The 18216-nt window shown below is 36.8% G+C and overlaps 1 protein-coding gene across 1 annotated transcript; it reads right to left on the reverse strand.

Moving 5' to 3' along the window:
• Nucleotides 1–9990: 9990 nt before the first annotated feature.
• CENPW (centromere protein W) lies at nucleotides 9991–17998 on the reverse strand. Its single transcript, XM_043890473.1, has 3 exons — nucleotides 17693–17998; nucleotides 12030–12143; nucleotides 9991–10134 (listed from the first exon to the last, which is right to left on the reverse strand). Exons 1-3 carry the CDS (start codon nucleotides 17816–17818, stop codon nucleotides 10108–10110), a joined length of 267 nt encoding a protein of 88 aa, XP_043746408.1. The 5' UTR covers nucleotides 17819–17998; the 3' UTR covers nucleotides 9991–10107.
• Nucleotides 17999–18216: the final 218 nt, after the last annotated feature.

Consider the following 18216-nt stretch of genomic DNA (forward strand, 5'->3'; position numbering starts at 1 on the left):
AACACTGAGGGAAAATGGTGCAGCAGTCTTGCGGAGAGAGTGAAAGCAGCAGAAATTTTCAGAATTCATAAATAGGGAAGTGAAATCTATCAGACAAAAAACTTTAGAAGCTCTCTGGATAAAATACAGAAAACTGAATATTGTGCCTTTAAGAAAGTCTAAAGTTATCTTTAGGTAAATTTTGAAGACTTGTTTTTATTCCTTTAAATGTGATACAACAAAGATAACATCAAAAGGGGCTGGGTTTTAAGGTGTTAAGTGATCGTTTCTGTCACTCATCCATTCAACAGTAATATAATCAAATGCTTAATTGATGCAGGCACAGTAGCACATTCTGTGGGACTATAATGCAGAATTCTGGACCTCAGGTTTAGTACCAAATGCCTCTAGGAGACAGCTTAGAACTACGTGTAGAGTGCATTGCACAATTCCTGTCAAATCCTTTGACTCAGGATGCAATGGACTGAATGTAAGATAAATAGTGTGCACTGTTATGGTTCCTGGCACAGCATCATTAAGGGAAAAGAGACATTACTGAAGTAAGTACAATTGGAAAAGGTGTTTCTTGATGTTAAATATACAGAAAAGCAAATCCTATATGGCACTATTAATTGTGCACTATATGAAGGAAGTGTAAGAAACTCCTCATGTGTGTGTTAGTTGCTCAGTTGTGTCCGACTTTTTGCAACACAGTGGACTGTAACCCACCAGGCTCCCCTGTCTGGAATTCTCCAGGCAAGAATACTGGAGTGGGTAGCCATTCCCTTTTCCAGGGGATCTTCCCGACTCAGGGATCAAACCCAGGTCTCCTGCATTGCAGGCATATTCTTTACTGAGCCATGGGGAAGTTGCAAATTGGACAGAAGTCTTAATCCAACTTACATGGAAACAGGAAATCTTAAGATATTTGAGTCTCTTTTGGATGGGAGAGGTGAGGTTGATTGGGAGATATGCTTGAATGGGCTCAAATATTTAGCCCTACTTCTACTGCCCAAGACCAGATTCTTTAAGAATCTGGCTGCTATTATTCAACTTGTAATTGAGCAAGCTTTGGAACCAATGATACAAAGCTAAGTGCTACCAAACACTTGAGAAAGAGAAATAACTGAGTCATAGCCAGGGCACGCCACTAAAATTAACCAGGAATGTCAAAAGAAATACCAACTTTTTAAGTGTTCAAATGGGTTGTGATTTCAAATACCTACAGAAATGTAGCAGTTAACTAAGGCAGGCCTGACTAAGTGGAGTGAACCAAATACCAAAGAATGTCTTCATCTGAAAGGAGAGGTTATGTAGGACCAACTGATTGTGGCTGTATTATTTCCATATTGCACAATTTTTTCAAAAGAAGCCAGAAATTAAAGTTGCATGTAGAATTTAATTATTAATATGTGATCAACTAACTCAATGTTTAAAAAATTATATGGACCAAACAATACTTCTCTGCAAGCCACACACAGTACCTCGGACAACAGTTTATGATCTCTAGTTATTCCACCCCAGAATACATGGCCAGCTGGGAGTCCAGCAATCTTCGAACTGAGAATTAACAGATGTAGGCCATTTTTCTTTTAAAATGTATTTCTATGTTTTGTTTTTAAAATAAAATTTGACTATACATGCCAAAACTGTCCCAACGTCACCAAGATATATCCTTGAAACAACATCTAACTCCCAGCAGTGCTATTTTTACCTTTTAAATTTCCTAGTTCAGCTATTATTTTAAAATAAAGTCAAATGAAAAAATAAGATTAATTTTACATAACTTTACAGAACTCTTGAGCATTATAGGTTCTAGATGCATTTTTTTTTTCAAACTTACACTCATGAGAAATCCTATTATCTATAATTTATCTTTATACTAAACAATTTCATATCAAAAATGTGTATTTATATTGCAAGTAAGACACTGAAATCTTGGTACAATAATGCTTTAAACGAATTATTACTTTTACGTCAGACTAAGAATCTATGAGGCTTTCTGTCCAAGAAGAACCATACACACATGCTTTCCCTCCTTAGACTTCTTTAAAATAATAAAGTATAAAAAGGTATAAATCAAAATTGAATAGCTAAGATGTAGACTTCAAGAATCTTCTAGATGCAAAGAGGATATATTCTGAGTGCTGAGGCACAGCCAAAGAGGTTATAGGCAACAACAGGAGTAGCAGATGCTGCAGCAGACAGCTGACCTGTCCAAGCAGAACTCTGGGGCCTCTCCCGAGTCCAGATTGCCACATACAATGCAGAATGAGAGTAAGATGGGGCAATAACAAAATGATTAAGTAAAGACCTAAATGTGGGACAGTCCATTCTCAGAAAGTTTATCCCAGGAGGGAGAGGGGGTGGATTCTTCTCTAATGAAATTACATTAATTACAGAGAGGCCATGAGGATGACATGGATAGTTCATGATAAAGTTCTCCATGTTCTGAATTTTTAGAGTTCCTTAGCATGAATACCTGGCTCTTGGCTCATTAATTCACTCACCTTCAGAGAAAGCTTGATAAAAAATAATCTCTGCCTATACATACATAACTCTAAGTTCCAAACCACAAATAGTTATAATCAGACTCAGAAGTTTCATTTTAATCTAAGATTATGAGCCACAGAAAGATGCTCAGTGGAAACATGACATGATTGGGTATACATTTTATTCAAAGACAATTCCAATTCTGTGGAGATGGACTAGAGGCTGGATGTAGGCAGGATAGGAAACTATAGAGTCAAGGAAATCACACAGGATGCTGTAATAATTCAGGGGTCAGGTACATATTTCCTGTATTAGACATTGAAAGAGAATCTGAAATGACGCAGTGGGTATGGGAAGAGGTAGGGATAGACTTAGGATTCAAAGTCAGATCTTGGCGACATATTTAACTGAACAACAGAAGGAGATAGATGGATATGAAACAGGAAGACTCAAGGTTAAATCTCGTTTTTAGTTTCGCTAACTGCAAAAATGGACTGCAATGGAAAATAAATGAATTTGAGGGAAAAGTTGAGTTCAGATTTACATACATTAAAAAACAACTGGAGGTAGGGGTTAACTTAACACTATCTGTATGACCTGTGTGCACTAGCTTACTAGGTGCATGCCTTATATAAAGGAGTGCTACAGGAAATCAGTAGATAGATTTGAGAAGGCTAAGGAAGTGGTTAAGTTGGGTTTTAAAGAATTTAAATGTGAAGTGGGTAAGACATAATTATACCTGAGATATGTTTCCCTCAAAGTGGATAAGAGGACAAATACAATTTTCTACTAATTTATATTATAAAATGCGATTGTTGTTATTCAGTCACTCAGTTGTGTCAAACTCTTTGCGACCCCATAGACTGCAGCACATCAGGCCTCCCTGTCCTTCACTATCTCCAGGAGTTTGCTCAAACTCATGTCCATTGAGTCAATGTTGCCATCCAATCATCTCATCCTCTGTTGCCCCCTTCTTCTCTTGCCCTCAACCTTTCCCAGACTCAGGGTCTTTTCCAATGAGTCAGTTCTTTGCATTAGGTGGTCAAAGTACTGGAGCTTCAGCTTCAGCATCAATCCTTCCTATGAACATTTAGGGTTGATTTCCTTTAGTATTGACTGGTTTGATCTCCTTGCTGTCCAAGGGACTCTCAAGCGTCTTCTTCAACATCACAGTTCAAAAACATCAATTCTTTGGCACTTAGCCTTCTTTGTGGTCCAACTCTCACTACTGGAAAAACCATAGCTTTGACTAGATGGACCTTTGTTGGCAAAGTATTGTCTCTCAGTTTTCCATATTTGCTGGCATATTGAGTACAACACTTTGAAAGCATCATCTTTTAGGATTTGAAATAGCTCAGCTGGAATTCCATCACCTCCACTAGCTTTGTCCGTAGCAATGCTTTCTGAGGCCCACTTGACTTCACACTCCAGGATGTCTGGCTCCAGGTGAGCAATCACATCATCATGGTTATCTGGGTCATTAAGACATTTTTTATACAGTTCTTCTGTATATTCTTGCCACTGCTTCTTAATATCTTCTGCTTCTGTTAGTTCCATACTGTTTCTGTACTTTATTGTGCCCATCTTTGCATGAACGTTCCCTTGGTGTCTCTAATCTTCTTGAAGAGGGCTTTCCCAGCCTGTTGTTTTCCTCTATTTCTTTGCATTGATCACTGAGGAAGATTTTCTTATCTCTCTTGCTATTTTTGGAACTCTGCATTCAGATGGGTATATCTTTCCTTTTCTTCTTTGCCTTTCACTTAGTCAGCTATTTGTAAGGCCATCTTAGACAACCATTCTGCTTTTCCACATTTCTTTTTCTTGGGCATGGTTTTGGTCACCACCTCCTGTATAATGTTATGAAACTCCATCCATGGTATTTCACTCTGTCTGAACATATAAAATGTGATACATTCACTTAAAGAATTCACATGTTCCACAACCCAGCAATCCCACTGCTGGGTATACGCACCAAGGGAACCAGAATTGAAAGAGACATGTCTACCCCAATGTTTACAATAGCCAGGACATGGAAGCAACCTAGATGTCCATTGGCAGATGAATGGATAAGAAAGCTGTGGTACATATACACAATGGAATATTACTCAGCCATTAAAAAGAATGCATTTGAATCAGTTCTAATGAGGTGGATGAAACTGGAGCCTATTATACAGAGTGAAGTAAGCCAGAAAGAAAAACACCAATACAATATACTAATGCACATATATGGAATTTAGAAAGATGGTAATGATGACCCTATATGCGAGACAGCAAAAGAGACACAGATGTATAGAACAGTCTTTCGGACTCTGTGTCAGAAGGCAAGGGTGGGATGATTTGAGAGAATAGCATTGAAACATGTATATTATCACATGTGAAACAGACTGCAAGTCAAGGTTTGATGCATGAGACAGGGTGCTCAGGGCTGGTGCACTGGGATGACCCTGAGTGATGGGATGGGGAAGGGGGTTCAGGATGGGGAACACATGTACACCCATGGCTGATTCATGTGAATGTATGGCAAAAGCCACCACAATATTGTAAAGTAATTAGCCTCCAATTAAAATAAATAAATTAAGCAAAAAAAAAAAAAAAAAGATTTACGTGTTCCAAGCCATGTATTGCACACTAGAAGTGAAGTCCTAGTCAGCTGTATACTGGATGCAGTTTTGCTGTTTAGTTGCTAAGTCATGTCTGACTTTTTCGTGACCCCGTGGACTGTAGCCCACCAGGCTTCTATGTCCATGGGATTCCTAGGCAAGAATACTCGAGTGGGTTGCCATTTCCTTCTCCAGGGGATCTTCCCGACCCAGGGATTGAACCCAGGTCTCCTGCTTAGGAGGCAGATTCTTTACCACAGAGCCACCTGGGAAGCCCCATACTGGATAGAGAAATTTTTTACACATGTTTAAGATAAATTCCTTCTTCAAGTTGGTGGTAGGTTTCCACATCTGCCAGATGTACAGTACATGTACACTAGACAGTACAATAGAGGAAAGTAAAAAATTCTGGGAAGGGTGGAGGCATTTTTCAACATAAGCATCAAAAGGAACAAGCCAAAGCTGCTTAACGAGTGAAGGACCCAATCTTGAAAAGGAAAAAAAAGTTTTAGTTCATCTCATAGGGAAATTATTTTGTTAAGTACATTTCAAGAATTGCAATATCATTATAATAGGATATCCTAGAACTCTCATTTTATTTCCAAATTTTGCTAAACTGTAATTACATAATTCAAAAAAATTGACTTTATTCAACATACCATCATTAAATAAAACCAAGAGCCAAGTCTATGTTGGGCACTTTTCGTAATACTTCAAAACTCTGAGGAAACCAGGACATAAATTACAAGTAGGACAAAATTCTGATTTACCTAGCAAGCCACAAGGGAAGCCCATTAAAACTTTAGGTGGGAGGATATCCAAAATAAATCTAAATGGACTTGTGATTCATTAATTAGGAGTCTCAAATCTACTAACCACAAAAGCAGTACTGGCATTCACCAGAGCCAAAGGTATATTACAAAACTCTGACAAATTCCAAACTGGCACTGTAGTTAATGAGATCATTTCGTGTGACAATTTTCAAGATTTTCTTTTTCCTTCTGTAATATTTATTAAAAACAAAATATTTTACTTAGCTGTTGGTAACTTCACCAAAGTCTTTTAGGACTTCTGTTTTCAAGAAGACAGAGTAAACATATTTTACATACATGTGGGGAGCGGGGGGGATGTGTGTGAAACAGAAGAAAAGACAAAGGACTAGCTACTAACTTAGGACCAAAGGAAAAATACAGTGCTGAGTTCCCCATATTTGTCAAAAAACAAACACAAAGATTCAGTGACCTCCAAATAGTATATACCCAATAAAATCCATGGCAAAACACAATCACAGTCAAATTTCTAAATACTGAAGTCGGGGGAAAAAAATCTTTAAAGTAGCCAAAGAAACAATGCACTATAACACGAGAAAAACATTTTAAATTACAACAGATTTTCATCAAAAACTATGGAAGTCAAAGGAAGTGATACCAGTGCTAAAAGAAGTTATAATCCAGTGAAATTCTTTATCCAGTGAAAATATGCTTCAGAATGAAGGGAAATCAAGACATTCTCAGAGGAAGGAAACAAAAATCTGTCACCAGAAGATCTACCCTAAAGTAATGACATAGTGAACTTTCTCATTTCATTATTTTATTCATGGTTTGAAAGACTCAACAGAAAGATGTCAATCTTCCCTCAAATTAACACACAATTTAATGCAACTCCTAACAAAACCCCAGCAATGTTCTTAGTAGATACAAACAAGATTATTCTAAAATGTATATGAAAAGTAAAGGATTAGAAAAGCCAAACAATTCTTAAAAAGAATCAAGTGAGGGGAATCATTCTATCAGATTTTAAAACTAATTATATAGCCATAGTAATAAAGGCTATGTGTTACTGATGGAGAGACTAAAACAAATCAGTGGAATGGAGAACCTAGGAAGAAGCCTACACAAGTATGACTGACAGATCTATAACAAAAGTAAAGAAATTCAATAGAGGAAAGACAGTCTTCTCAACATGGTGCTGGAACAAGTGAATAAGAGATTTAAACATAAAACAGACTATAAAACTTGTAAAATAATACAGGAGAAAATCTTCAAGATGTAGGACTTGGTGAAGAGTTCTTAAACGTGACACCAATAGCATGAAAAATAATTAAAAAATAAATTGGACTTCATCTGAAAATCATTGATCTTTGAAAGATCCTGTTAAAGGATACAAGGCAAGCTACAGAACAGAAGAAAATATTTGGAAACCACACATGCGACCAAAGACCTATGCCTAAAGAACTCTCAAAATTCAACATTAGAAAAACAATCCAATAAGAAAATGGCAACAGATATGAAGAAACAGTTTGCCAAAGATAAAATATGGACAACAAACATACGAAAATATGTGCAACATCTTTAGCTATTAGGGAAATGTAAATTAAAAAGCATGATTAAAGAAAAAAAAATGGTGAAACATTCCTATCAGAACAGCTAACATAAAAAATAACTATCAAGTGTTCATGAGAATAAGGAAAACATTACCACCTCACAACCTGCTAATGGGAATACAAAATGGTACAGCCACTCTGGAAAATAATTTGGACATTTCCTTTTTAAAAACATTTACTGTAGAAAAAGCAAGAGAATTTCAGAAAAACATCTACTTCTGCTTTATTGATTACATCAAGGTCTTTGACTATGTAGATCACAACAAACTGTGGAAAATTCTTCAAGAGATGGGAGTACCAGACCACGTTATCTGCCTCCTGTGAAATCTATATGCAGATCAAGAACAGTTAGGACAGGACATGGAAAAACAGGCTGGTTCCAAATTGGGAAAGGAGTACGTCAAGGCTGTATATTGTCACCCTGTTTATTTAACTTATATGCAGAGTACATCATGTGAAATGCCAGGCTGGATTAAGCACAAGCTGTAATCAAGATTGCTGGAAGAAATATCAATAACCTCAGATAACAGATGACACCACCCTTACGGCAGAAAGTGAAGAGGAACTGAAGAGCCTCTTGATGCAAGTGAAAGAGGAGAATGAAAAAGTTGCCTTAAAACTCAACATTCAAAAAACTAGGATCATGGCATCTGACCCCATCACTTCATGGCAAACAGATGGGGAAACAATAGAAACAGTGACAAACTTTATTTTCTTGGGCTCCAAAATCACTGCAGATGGTGGCTTCAGCCATGAAGTTAAAAGACACTTGCTCCTTGGAAGAAAAGTTATGACCAACCTAGACAGCATATTAAAAAGCAGAGACATTACTTTGTCAACAAAGGTCCATCTAGCCTAAGTTTTGGTTTTTCCAGGAGTCATGTATGGATGTGAGAGTTGGACTATAAAGAGAGCTAAGCACCAAAGAATTGATGCTTTTGAACTGTGGTGTTGGAGAAGATTTTTGATAGTCCCTTGATCTGCAAGGAGATCAAACCAGTCAATCCGAAAGGAAATCAGTCCTGAATATTCATTGGAAGGACTGATGCTGAAGCTGAAACTCTAATACTTGTGAAGAACTGACTCATTTGAAAAGACCCTGATGCTGGGAAAGATTGAAGGCAGGAGGAGACGGGGATGACAGAGGATGTGATGTTTGGATGGCATCACCAAGTTGATGGACATGAGTGTGAGCAAGCTCCGGGAGTTGGTGATGGACAGGGAGGCCTGGCGTGCTAGAGTCCACCAGGTTGCAAAGAGTCAGACACAACTGACTTACTGAACTGAACTGAAACATATACTTAGCATTCAACCCAGCAGCAATCATACTACTGGGCATTTATCCCAGTGAAATTAAAACTGAATAAAAGCTGGTACACAATTGCTCATAACAGCTTTATTTATGATAATCAACAAAAAACTAGAAATAATCAAAATATTCCTAATGAGTAAATAGCTACACAAACTGTGGTACATAAATACGAGGGAACAGGATGACTCAGTAATAAAAAAGGAACAAACTGCTATAAGCAACAACTTGGAGGATCAAGAAAGTTAAGACAACCGAAAAAATCAAATTCCCCAAAGGCAAAACCGGTATGATTCCATCACAATGGCAAAACCATAGAGATGGAGAACAGATTAGTGGTTGCCAGGGCTTAGAGATGGTAGGGGTATGAGGGAGGTTGTATGTGCAGTGGTTGTGGGAAGCTGGGTGTAATTTATAAAAGAAAAGCATGATGGAGGACTTTGTGGTGATGAAATAGTTCTGTATCTTGATAGGAGTGGTGGTTACATAAATCTGCAAATGTGCAAAAATGGTACAGAATTATACACATACTATACCAAGTCAAATTTCTGGTTTTGATACTGTACTCTAATTATTTACATTGGAAGAAAACTGGGTATGGAGTACAAGGGGACTTCTCTGTACTACTTTTGCAACTTCAAGTTGCAATATATAATTATTTAAAAACAAAATGTAAAAACACAACTATTAGATGATATGCAATAAACTTCTAAAAGATTTCTTGGGAGGAACAGACACCCATCTGTTAAATCTGTGTGACTTGAAGAAAATCAGTCCGTTTGCTCTGCAATTTTTTTTTTTTTTTTTTGGTTTTGAAGAGAATAGGCTTTGAAAACACTCTGCCAGTGTTTACAGTCAAGAAATTATTTCAGTATACTATTGGCCTAACATAAAAGCAGACTGCACTGCTTATGCAAAGGTATTAAACAGTTAAAATATTTAAAATGTACCTAAATTTGACTGTACATTGTCTTCCTTCAGAGATTAAATTGATTCCCTAATTAACAGTGAGTACATCTAAATACTTATAAACTTAATTCTAAGAAATACATCTCTGCAAGCTACTTCATACACTAAGATTTCATTTTTGATATGTAAAACATTTGCAATACCAACAAAAGGGAAGTAGGATGAACTTGAAATAATTCCTCAAAAACAAAGATTATATAGTTCCATGTGTTTGAGATATTTCAATACCAGCAAAAAACATACAAATACACACATCCTTCAACTAGCAAATATTTTAATACACAATATTAACTGCTTTATAAAAAGTGCTTTCATGATCTGTTACCACCTAAAATAATACATCATACAATTTTCAAAAATGTGTTCTTTAACTTCTAACCTCTGCTCTTCTTCAGAATTACCTGTGAGGGGCAGAAAATGAAGATTTACATTATACCTAGGGCAAATAAAACACAATTACTCAACAAAAAGTTTAAAAGTCCTATGTGTATAACATGCAAGTCTCTGAATGCATAAAACCCAATTTGGAATGTGATTAGGGAATCTTTAGACTTATAAATTGTCTTACACTTCTCTAAAACAGTCTAATTCTCTCAGAGAATGTGAAACATGCCTAGATTCTCAAAATCTAGTTTTATAATAGTCACTTCTAGATGTTAATTTCTTCAATTGTGCCAAAAGTGTCCAGATTAATGGCTCCCAACTTGAGGTAGAAAATTTAGTAATTCAGGGAGCTAAGATATGTTCTAAAACTTGAAAATCCTATTATAAACCAGGAATATAACAACCATAAACCAATACAAATTCATCCAAACACCAAATTTCCTCTATTTAGGGTAGAATTATATCAGAGACCAAGGCCAGTCATCTCAAGCTGAAAAACTTGTTACGTAGATAATTTTCACAACACAAAGCCCAAAAGAAAAAGTAAAAATGAAATCTTAAGTTGTAAAGGACAAAGAACATTAGAGATCAGAATATATACACACAAAAAAATTCTTTTAAAGAACTTACCTTCTTTTAGGTAAGTCTACTTATAATTCACTAACAAAAGCAAACCAATCCTAAATTTAAGATACACACATAGACTCCTCATGTTCTTAAGCCTTGCTTTACCTACAGAAAACACTTAACATTGACTTTAACAGTCCAGAAACTAGTCGAAATGTTTATAATTGTAAGAGAATTTAAAGCCCCTTAAAAAACGCCAGGGCATGCCATTTCTAGACTCTCACGAAAGTCATCAAATAGATTTATACCCTAGGCCAGTACTTCTCTGTTCTACAAGATGTTAATATGGGGACTGCAAAATAAAATACTATGTACTCAAATTCATTTACAAAATTCTAAGTACATTATACACCCAAATTTACAAAAAGGTAAGTTAAACAGAGTTCAACAAATTAATGGTGTATTTCTCATAACTTTTGATAACTAAATATATAACTATATATAAGATAACTTCTCATAACTTTATATAACTATAGTTATATAAAAATGTTTACGTTGTGGGAAGCTGGATAAAAGGTACAGTGGAAATAGTATAGTATTTTTGTACCTTCCATGGGTCTATAATTAGTTCAAACTATTTAAATGTTAAATAAAAAATGCTTATCAAGAGGTAAACTATAAAAAATAAGTCTCTCTCACATCATCCCCCAGTGAACCATGTGCCAGTTTCTTGCATATTCTCACAGAAATGAGCTCTCTATACATAACATTGTAACTATTCAAGGAGGTATAGTATGTTAGGTTATATAAATTTATCTGACCCCAGAAGCCTTTCCTGTTGGGGCATCTACTAACATCAAGTGAAAATAATCTTGGGAACATTCAAGTGAAAATAATCTTGGGAACATATATGGAAAAAAACTCTGCCTTAAGTTATCACACTCTTACATTATATAGAAATATCAGTAAGAAGCAATCTTCTCTGCTCATGTAAGCAATTTGATTCAGAAGTCACTCAACTCAAAACAAATTTAGAAAAATAATTAGGTAAACTTAAAATGATCAAGAAGAAGTTTTCATAAATTTTAAGGTAATAATGCTACTACAAATCACTCAGACTAGCAGTCAAACATTCATTTTCCCCTAAAGCAATGGCCATGAATTTTTCCATCAGAAACATATACTATACATAATAAAGAAAATCTAACTTTGTAATTAAAACTCATGAAAAGCTAAGCATCAACTCAGTCAAGGAAACTGAACAAGGAACCTAAATCAGGCAGAGGTGACGAACTAGGTGGTGTTTTAAGGTAACTGTGCTCCAGAAAATAATTTCAGATCTTACCTTTGCTGCGGCCAGTACATGCTCCTTTTTAATGACCCCACACTTACTCCCACAAGCATTTATCCGCGACTCTTCTGCTAAGCGATGAACAAAGAGTAAACAGTTCAGATGCACCTGTAAAAGAGAAAATTGAAAACGATTTTTAAACTCAAACATTGATATTTTGAAATAATGACTTTTAAAAAGAAGATCCCAAATTTTAATGCCGCACCATTTACTACTGTGACTCAATCACTTAACTTTTATTTAAGGTAACACAGAATTCAGTTTAATATAGGTCCATCTTACAATTCCATAAGAAAGAGACTGACTTACTACAGTACATGAAACAAAGCTGTGTAAAGCTGACCAAAGGTCACAGACAGCAGTCTTACTCCAAAGGATCATTATATCAAAACTTAGGTAGGACTCTAAGAAGAACAAATATTTCTGTTTTCCATTTCAACTAAAGTTAAGTTTCCAATGCAATTTAAAATCCCCCCTAAGAAAAACATATCAATTACTGTATTTAAGGCTAATCATCTCTCATTCTACAATCCAAGGTATAAAATTTTTAAAGCAGATATTTAATTTAAAATGTCTAATAAAAAAATTTATTAATTGAAATTTTAAGTTTATTGAATTGAAAAGAGCAGATACAAAGGTCAAGTTACTTGGTCATACAACAGCATGAGAATAATCATATTTACTGTTAATTTTAAAATTTCTTTAAAAATAGCCTTAAACTAGATAAAATAAGCAGAGAATACAAAATTCAAAAATGCACAAAGAACTAGAGTTATATATTAGCATTGTGGGAAGCTGCAGAAAACGAATGGGAATTCTGTACTATTTTTGCCACTTCTTGTGAACCTACAGTTACCTCAAAATTAACATATAAAGCAAAAAATCTGTAAAGATAAACTGACAAAAGTAAACCTCTCTTCAACATCATTCCCCAGTCAACTGTGATTGCCAGTTTCTTGTATATTCTTACAGAAACAACTTCTACATATATGTAAAATATATGTATCATATGTGTATATACATATGTATCTTTATTTAACATCACTATTTGAATATGTACATCTTGCTAAATATATTACTCAAAGTTCACTAGTCAATCAAAAAGTGCTACTCATTCTATATGCATATACCTTGAAAACAGTTAAAGTAGAGCACAAAACCCAAGTGAGAATATATCCTAAAAATTCCCACCAAATAAAATATAACTCCCAACTCTTAAAAAAAAGCAAGACTAAAGTGAGTTGCTGTCCTATTTCAATTCTCCACTAGTATTGAGTCTAGTGCTCTTGGATTTAAGTTATTAGTAACGCTCCATCCTTTGTTTCTGCCAGGTGCCTGAAGGCACTACCAATTCAGGTTCAATTAGACAGTATCTTTAACATATAACTTCTTTGGGTTACTTAATGGTACACATTCTTTGGGCTTCCCTGGTAGCTCAGATGAGAAAGAATCCGCCTACAATGAAGGAGACCTGGATTTGACTTCTGGGTTGGGAAGATCTCCTGGGTTGGGAAGAAGGGAATGGCAGCCCACACCAATATTCTTGCTTGGAGAATTCCATGGACAGAGGAGCCTGGCGGGCTATGGTCCATGGCATCGCAAAGAGTCAGACAAAACTGGGCAACTAACACTTTCCTTCACTTTTACACATTCTTTGCAGTGAGATCAATTAATACACAACACTTAACTCTTCCCCCACAATTTACTAAATGCTGAATAACTAGGTAATGTGGTCCTTTAAATTATTACTTATTATTATACAGCAGAAATCTTTAGTGGATTGTTGATGTTTAGGAATGTTTTAGTGATAACTGGGGAAAGTAGAGGAGTAGGGGATTTAAATTGAACATGATAGAGAACCTTTGGAAGGAGATAATCTTTTGGTCTTCTTTAACTTTCATAAGAATTCTGAGGTAAATTACCTAATTGATTCTTTACACTATACCATGTCATTCCAAATATGTTTAAATTTCCAATGATATACCATTTCCTTTTGCAACAAAAACACTCCATAATATGGCACAATTTCCTCCATTAATCGTCATTCTCTACTTCTAAACCTAAATAGCTTCCAGATACCCTCAGGATAAATTCCAAATTCCTTAATACTAAACCCCATTTGACTAGGTTTTTCCATTCTGTCTCACCTTTCCACCTTCCAGTTCTATGCTAGGCCTTCTGAATTTCTTTCAGTATTCAAATACAATTTTGCCTACTGCCATGCTACTGGTTTATACTGAAAAGCCAAGTCCTCCCAATACATAAGGTTATATGGATCTATGGTACCCCGAAGTTCTTATAACTGTACATACACATACATTAGGCAGCAATTTCTCACCTCTCTTCTTCAGTGTAAGGGCAAAACCATGTCTACCTTCCCAGACATTGTATCCCAGTGAACTTTAGCCTGTGGCCCAATATGTAGTTAAGCAGTCAATAATTATCATTGCATGAGCAAAAAAAATCCATCCATATCTCCCCAAAATAGGCAAAAGAAAATGTTTAGGCAATCCCAAATAAACCACATTCTGGTTTGAGACTTGAATCCTTTACTCTTCATGGGCATGAAACATAGACACTGGATTAATTCTACTTTTTTTTTAACATCAGAATTTTTTTAAAAAACAACCTATTTCTCTGTCATAAAACAGTTAACTGGTGCCACTCAAGTGAACTAAGGTTTAAATTAAAATGGTCAGAAAAAAGCAAAGTTTAAGGTCTCAGGTAGACATTCAACCTTGGAAAAGGTAAGCCATTCCATTAAGAACTTACTTTGAAAAAATTTAAAAATTTGCTTCCTTGAAAGGTAAGGCAAAAGATAATTTACAAAGAAATATTCATTTGACTACAAGACTGGGCCAGCATGACTTCCTCCCCACTTCCTCGTAGCACTTTTGAGTTTTACATAAACCATAAGTACTCAGATATTTGCACAGTATCCCTTAGCGATAAATCTAAAAACTAACTCAGCCACAAGAAAGCTGAACAATCCGAGATTAACATATGCTCCCCAGTACTGGCCCTGGTGACATACAATCAAGTAAGGTATAAAATAAAACAACAACAAAAAACCAGTGCAGAAGAACTATAACATAATACAAGGAAGTTATGAATAAAATGTTAGAAATATCAATCCATATATAGTTACATCACTCTCAAATTGTACACTCAGAATGTTCAAGAAATAAACACAAGGAATACAAAAAGTTCCTAATTCAAAGTTCCCAGTCAGACAGGAAAACAAAACCTGTAAGAAACTAAAGACAAATGTGTGACAGTAGATGATAATGAAAGATAAGATAGATCATTTCTAAGATGATGAAGGAAGACTTCACTGAGTAAGAGGCATTTGAACTCAATTTTGAAAGAACTGGTGTTTGCCAAGCAGAGTGGAATGAGGACATCTTCACGCAGAAGAAACATCTTATGCAAAGACAGCAGAAAAGTAGATTAGTTTTGTGTTAAAGACAATGGGAGACAAAAGGAAATATGCATGGTTCCTTCTCCTCAAGAAGCTGTGTACCACACTGGGAGACAACACGGACACAGAAAACTCTTAAGAGAACACTGTCAGGGTCCCAACAGCTAAACTGTATGATGTAAACTCTTATGGCTATCAAAGTTCAGAAAAAAAGAAAGAAAAACAGATTGCCTCAATTGTAGAGAAGTTTATGAATGATGTGGGACACCTAGCTGGGTAAGATTATTAGGTGCCAGTGGCAAGCAGAAAACCGTAAGTAAAGAAACCAGAGTGATGCATGACATCTATAAGGCCGTGAAGGAGAAATAATGAAAGCCAAGATAAGCATACAATCTAGGGATAGACATAGGCCAAAACAACTTCCTTTCCCCTACCACTGCAAATGCTTAGAATTTCACCTCCCGTCCTTTCCTGTACCACTTGGATCCGACTCCACAACAAAGCCCACCTGTCCATGGGTCACTTTGGGGCAGGCAAGTATGAATGTGGCAGGAATCTGGCGACTTGAGAAATTTCTGGCCCCAAATTTGCACCAACTGGTAATCTCCTTCCCCTCCATTTAGAACCCCAACACCAGTGAAAACTTCAGAATTAATAACTTAAAATTCTTTTGAAAAGCAATTTCACTTTAATACAGGTCACTTGTGCCACCTTAATCACTACCTTTAGGGAACAAAGGTAATAAAACAGTATGTATTGTCTTTTCTTACAGAGTCTAAGAAAGGAACCAAAAAGGACAGAAGATATTAGAAAGACTATTTTTATAAGAAAAAAAAAATTTTTTTAAGTAGTTCTGACTTCAGAGAAAGGAAAAATGAGGACAATTCTGTAGTAATCTAGCAAAAATAGAAATCCTAAAATTACGGGAGGCAGTAGAGAACTAGCAGGGGCTACAGAGAAAAGAGATGGGGAGGTGAGGGAGAAAAAACCAATGTAGCTTAGAACAGATGATTGCATTCTGAAGACACTCTCCATGTCATAATCCCTATTATCCACAATTCTTTATCCCTGATCTCCTGGAAATTAGGTGCCCACCTGTAGTGGTTCCTTGACTCAAAGAGCTCTTATAACAAACCACAGGAGGTGCCTCCTATGGTACAAACCCAGGGAAAGTGTTCATTCTGCTAGAGGGATAATATATTCCAGGCAATCAACATAAAAGCCCTCAATTAATTTCAAAACAGAAATATTAGAGTGGTTCGACTGTGGCTTTTTATTAGGTGAGTATTATGCAGTAGTTACTGTAAGTCAGGTAAAATTTTAACGGTTGGTTTGAAAACTAAACTAACAGGTGTTCTCCTTGTCTAGGAAAACGAATTCACATTTGGGGGCATACTACTTACAAACTTTTGGATCAGTGTTCTTTCTCTAGCAAGTAAGCTGAAGTGGAAGAAACGGCAATATATTTAATAATATACTTAATAACGTAAATAGAAGGGGAAGGAAAGAAGACCAGGAGAAATACACTTTTGCAAAGCATGTCAGAAATGCCTTTTACAGTAGTTAAAAGAAAGTAACCCACCCTGAATTTCAAAATCTATTTTTAAAAAATTCTATCTTCGAACCTTCACAAATTACACTAAGCACAGTGTTAAGTACCAGACTGTGCTCCTGAAGAGTGATATTTAAAAACTAACAGCAGTTAACTTTTTCCTTAAACTGATGTGGCTAAAAGCCTCCCGTTTAAAAAAAAAAAAAAAAAAAAGTCAGGATATCTACATTTCAGCGGGCCCCAAAACAACTTAGCGTCGGGAATACTAACAGGCCCAGGTTTTGCTGCGAACGCCTCAAACGTAGGCCTCAAAGAACTAGATTGACTGTTACAGTTCAGTCGCTGAGTCGTGTTCGACTCCATGAACTGCAGCACACCAGGCTTCCCTGTCCTTCCTTATTCTCCCTGAGTTTGCTCCGACTCACGTCTATTTAGTCAGTGATGCCAGCCAACCATCTCATCCTCTGTTGCCCTCTTCTCTTCCAGCCCTCAGTCTTTCCCAGTCAAAGCCTTTACCATCCCAGCATCACAGTCTTTACCAATGAGTGGACTCTTCGCATCGGGTGGTCAAAGCATTGGAGCTTTAGCAGACTGGCTTGGAGGGGCGGCGAAATACAGGCTGGGGAGTTATTTCCCCGATCTATCCCCGCCCCACTGCCAGTCTATGAAGGGACAAAATCTCACCAGTAGGTCGCTACTCGTCTCCAAACGAAGCTGAGGCTTCTGTCGTTTGAAAACGCGTTTTAGAAAGCCGCGAGGAGCCTTGCGCCTTATCATCTTCCTCTGAGAGACCGTGGTGGAGAGCCCCATTCTCGCCCTCGGGTTTTGGCAGCCGCCGCCTCAACTTCCCGGGTCCTCCCTGCGCCGCAATGAAGCTCACGCCAGCGAGTACACCAAGAACCCCGACTCAGACGTTCCCACAGGCCCCGAGACCCTGGCCGAAACGTTTGAATCTGCCGCCGCAGAGCGCGCCCGGCGCCCGGTAGTGACGTTAGAGGCGCGCAAACCCGCCCCTTGGCGCCCGGATGTTGGTGGAACACACCCTCGGTGGGCGTTCCATGACGTCACAGACGGGGAGGGTTGCCGGTTTCACCTTAAGTAGCTATTGGAAGCAATTTCTCTAGTGTGCCATAGAGATGTTGGAAATTTGTGGAAAATGCTGGTATGCCAAGGCAGTCACGCTTACTGTCCCAGCTTTCACTCTACGA

Source organism: Cervus elaphus, chromosome 28 (assembly GCF_910594005.1).
Source record: "Cervus elaphus chromosome 28, mCerEla1.1, whole genome shotgun sequence".
NCBI lineage: Eukaryota > Metazoa > Chordata > Mammalia > Artiodactyla > Cervidae > Cervus > Cervus elaphus.

Coding starts and splice junctions, on each gene's coding strand:
- CENPW (XM_043890473.1), bottom strand. CDS start 17,818: ATGGGGCTCTCCACCACGGTCTCTCAGAGGAAGATGATAAGGCGCAAG. Junction 12,144..17,692: donor AGACGAGTAGCGACCTACTG/GTGAGATTTTGT, acceptor TCTCTTTTACAG/GTGCATCTGAACTGTTTACT. Junction 10,135..12,029: donor ATGTACTGGCCGCAGCAAAG/GTAAGATCTGAA, acceptor TGCCCCTCACAG/GTAATTCTGAAGAAGAGCAG.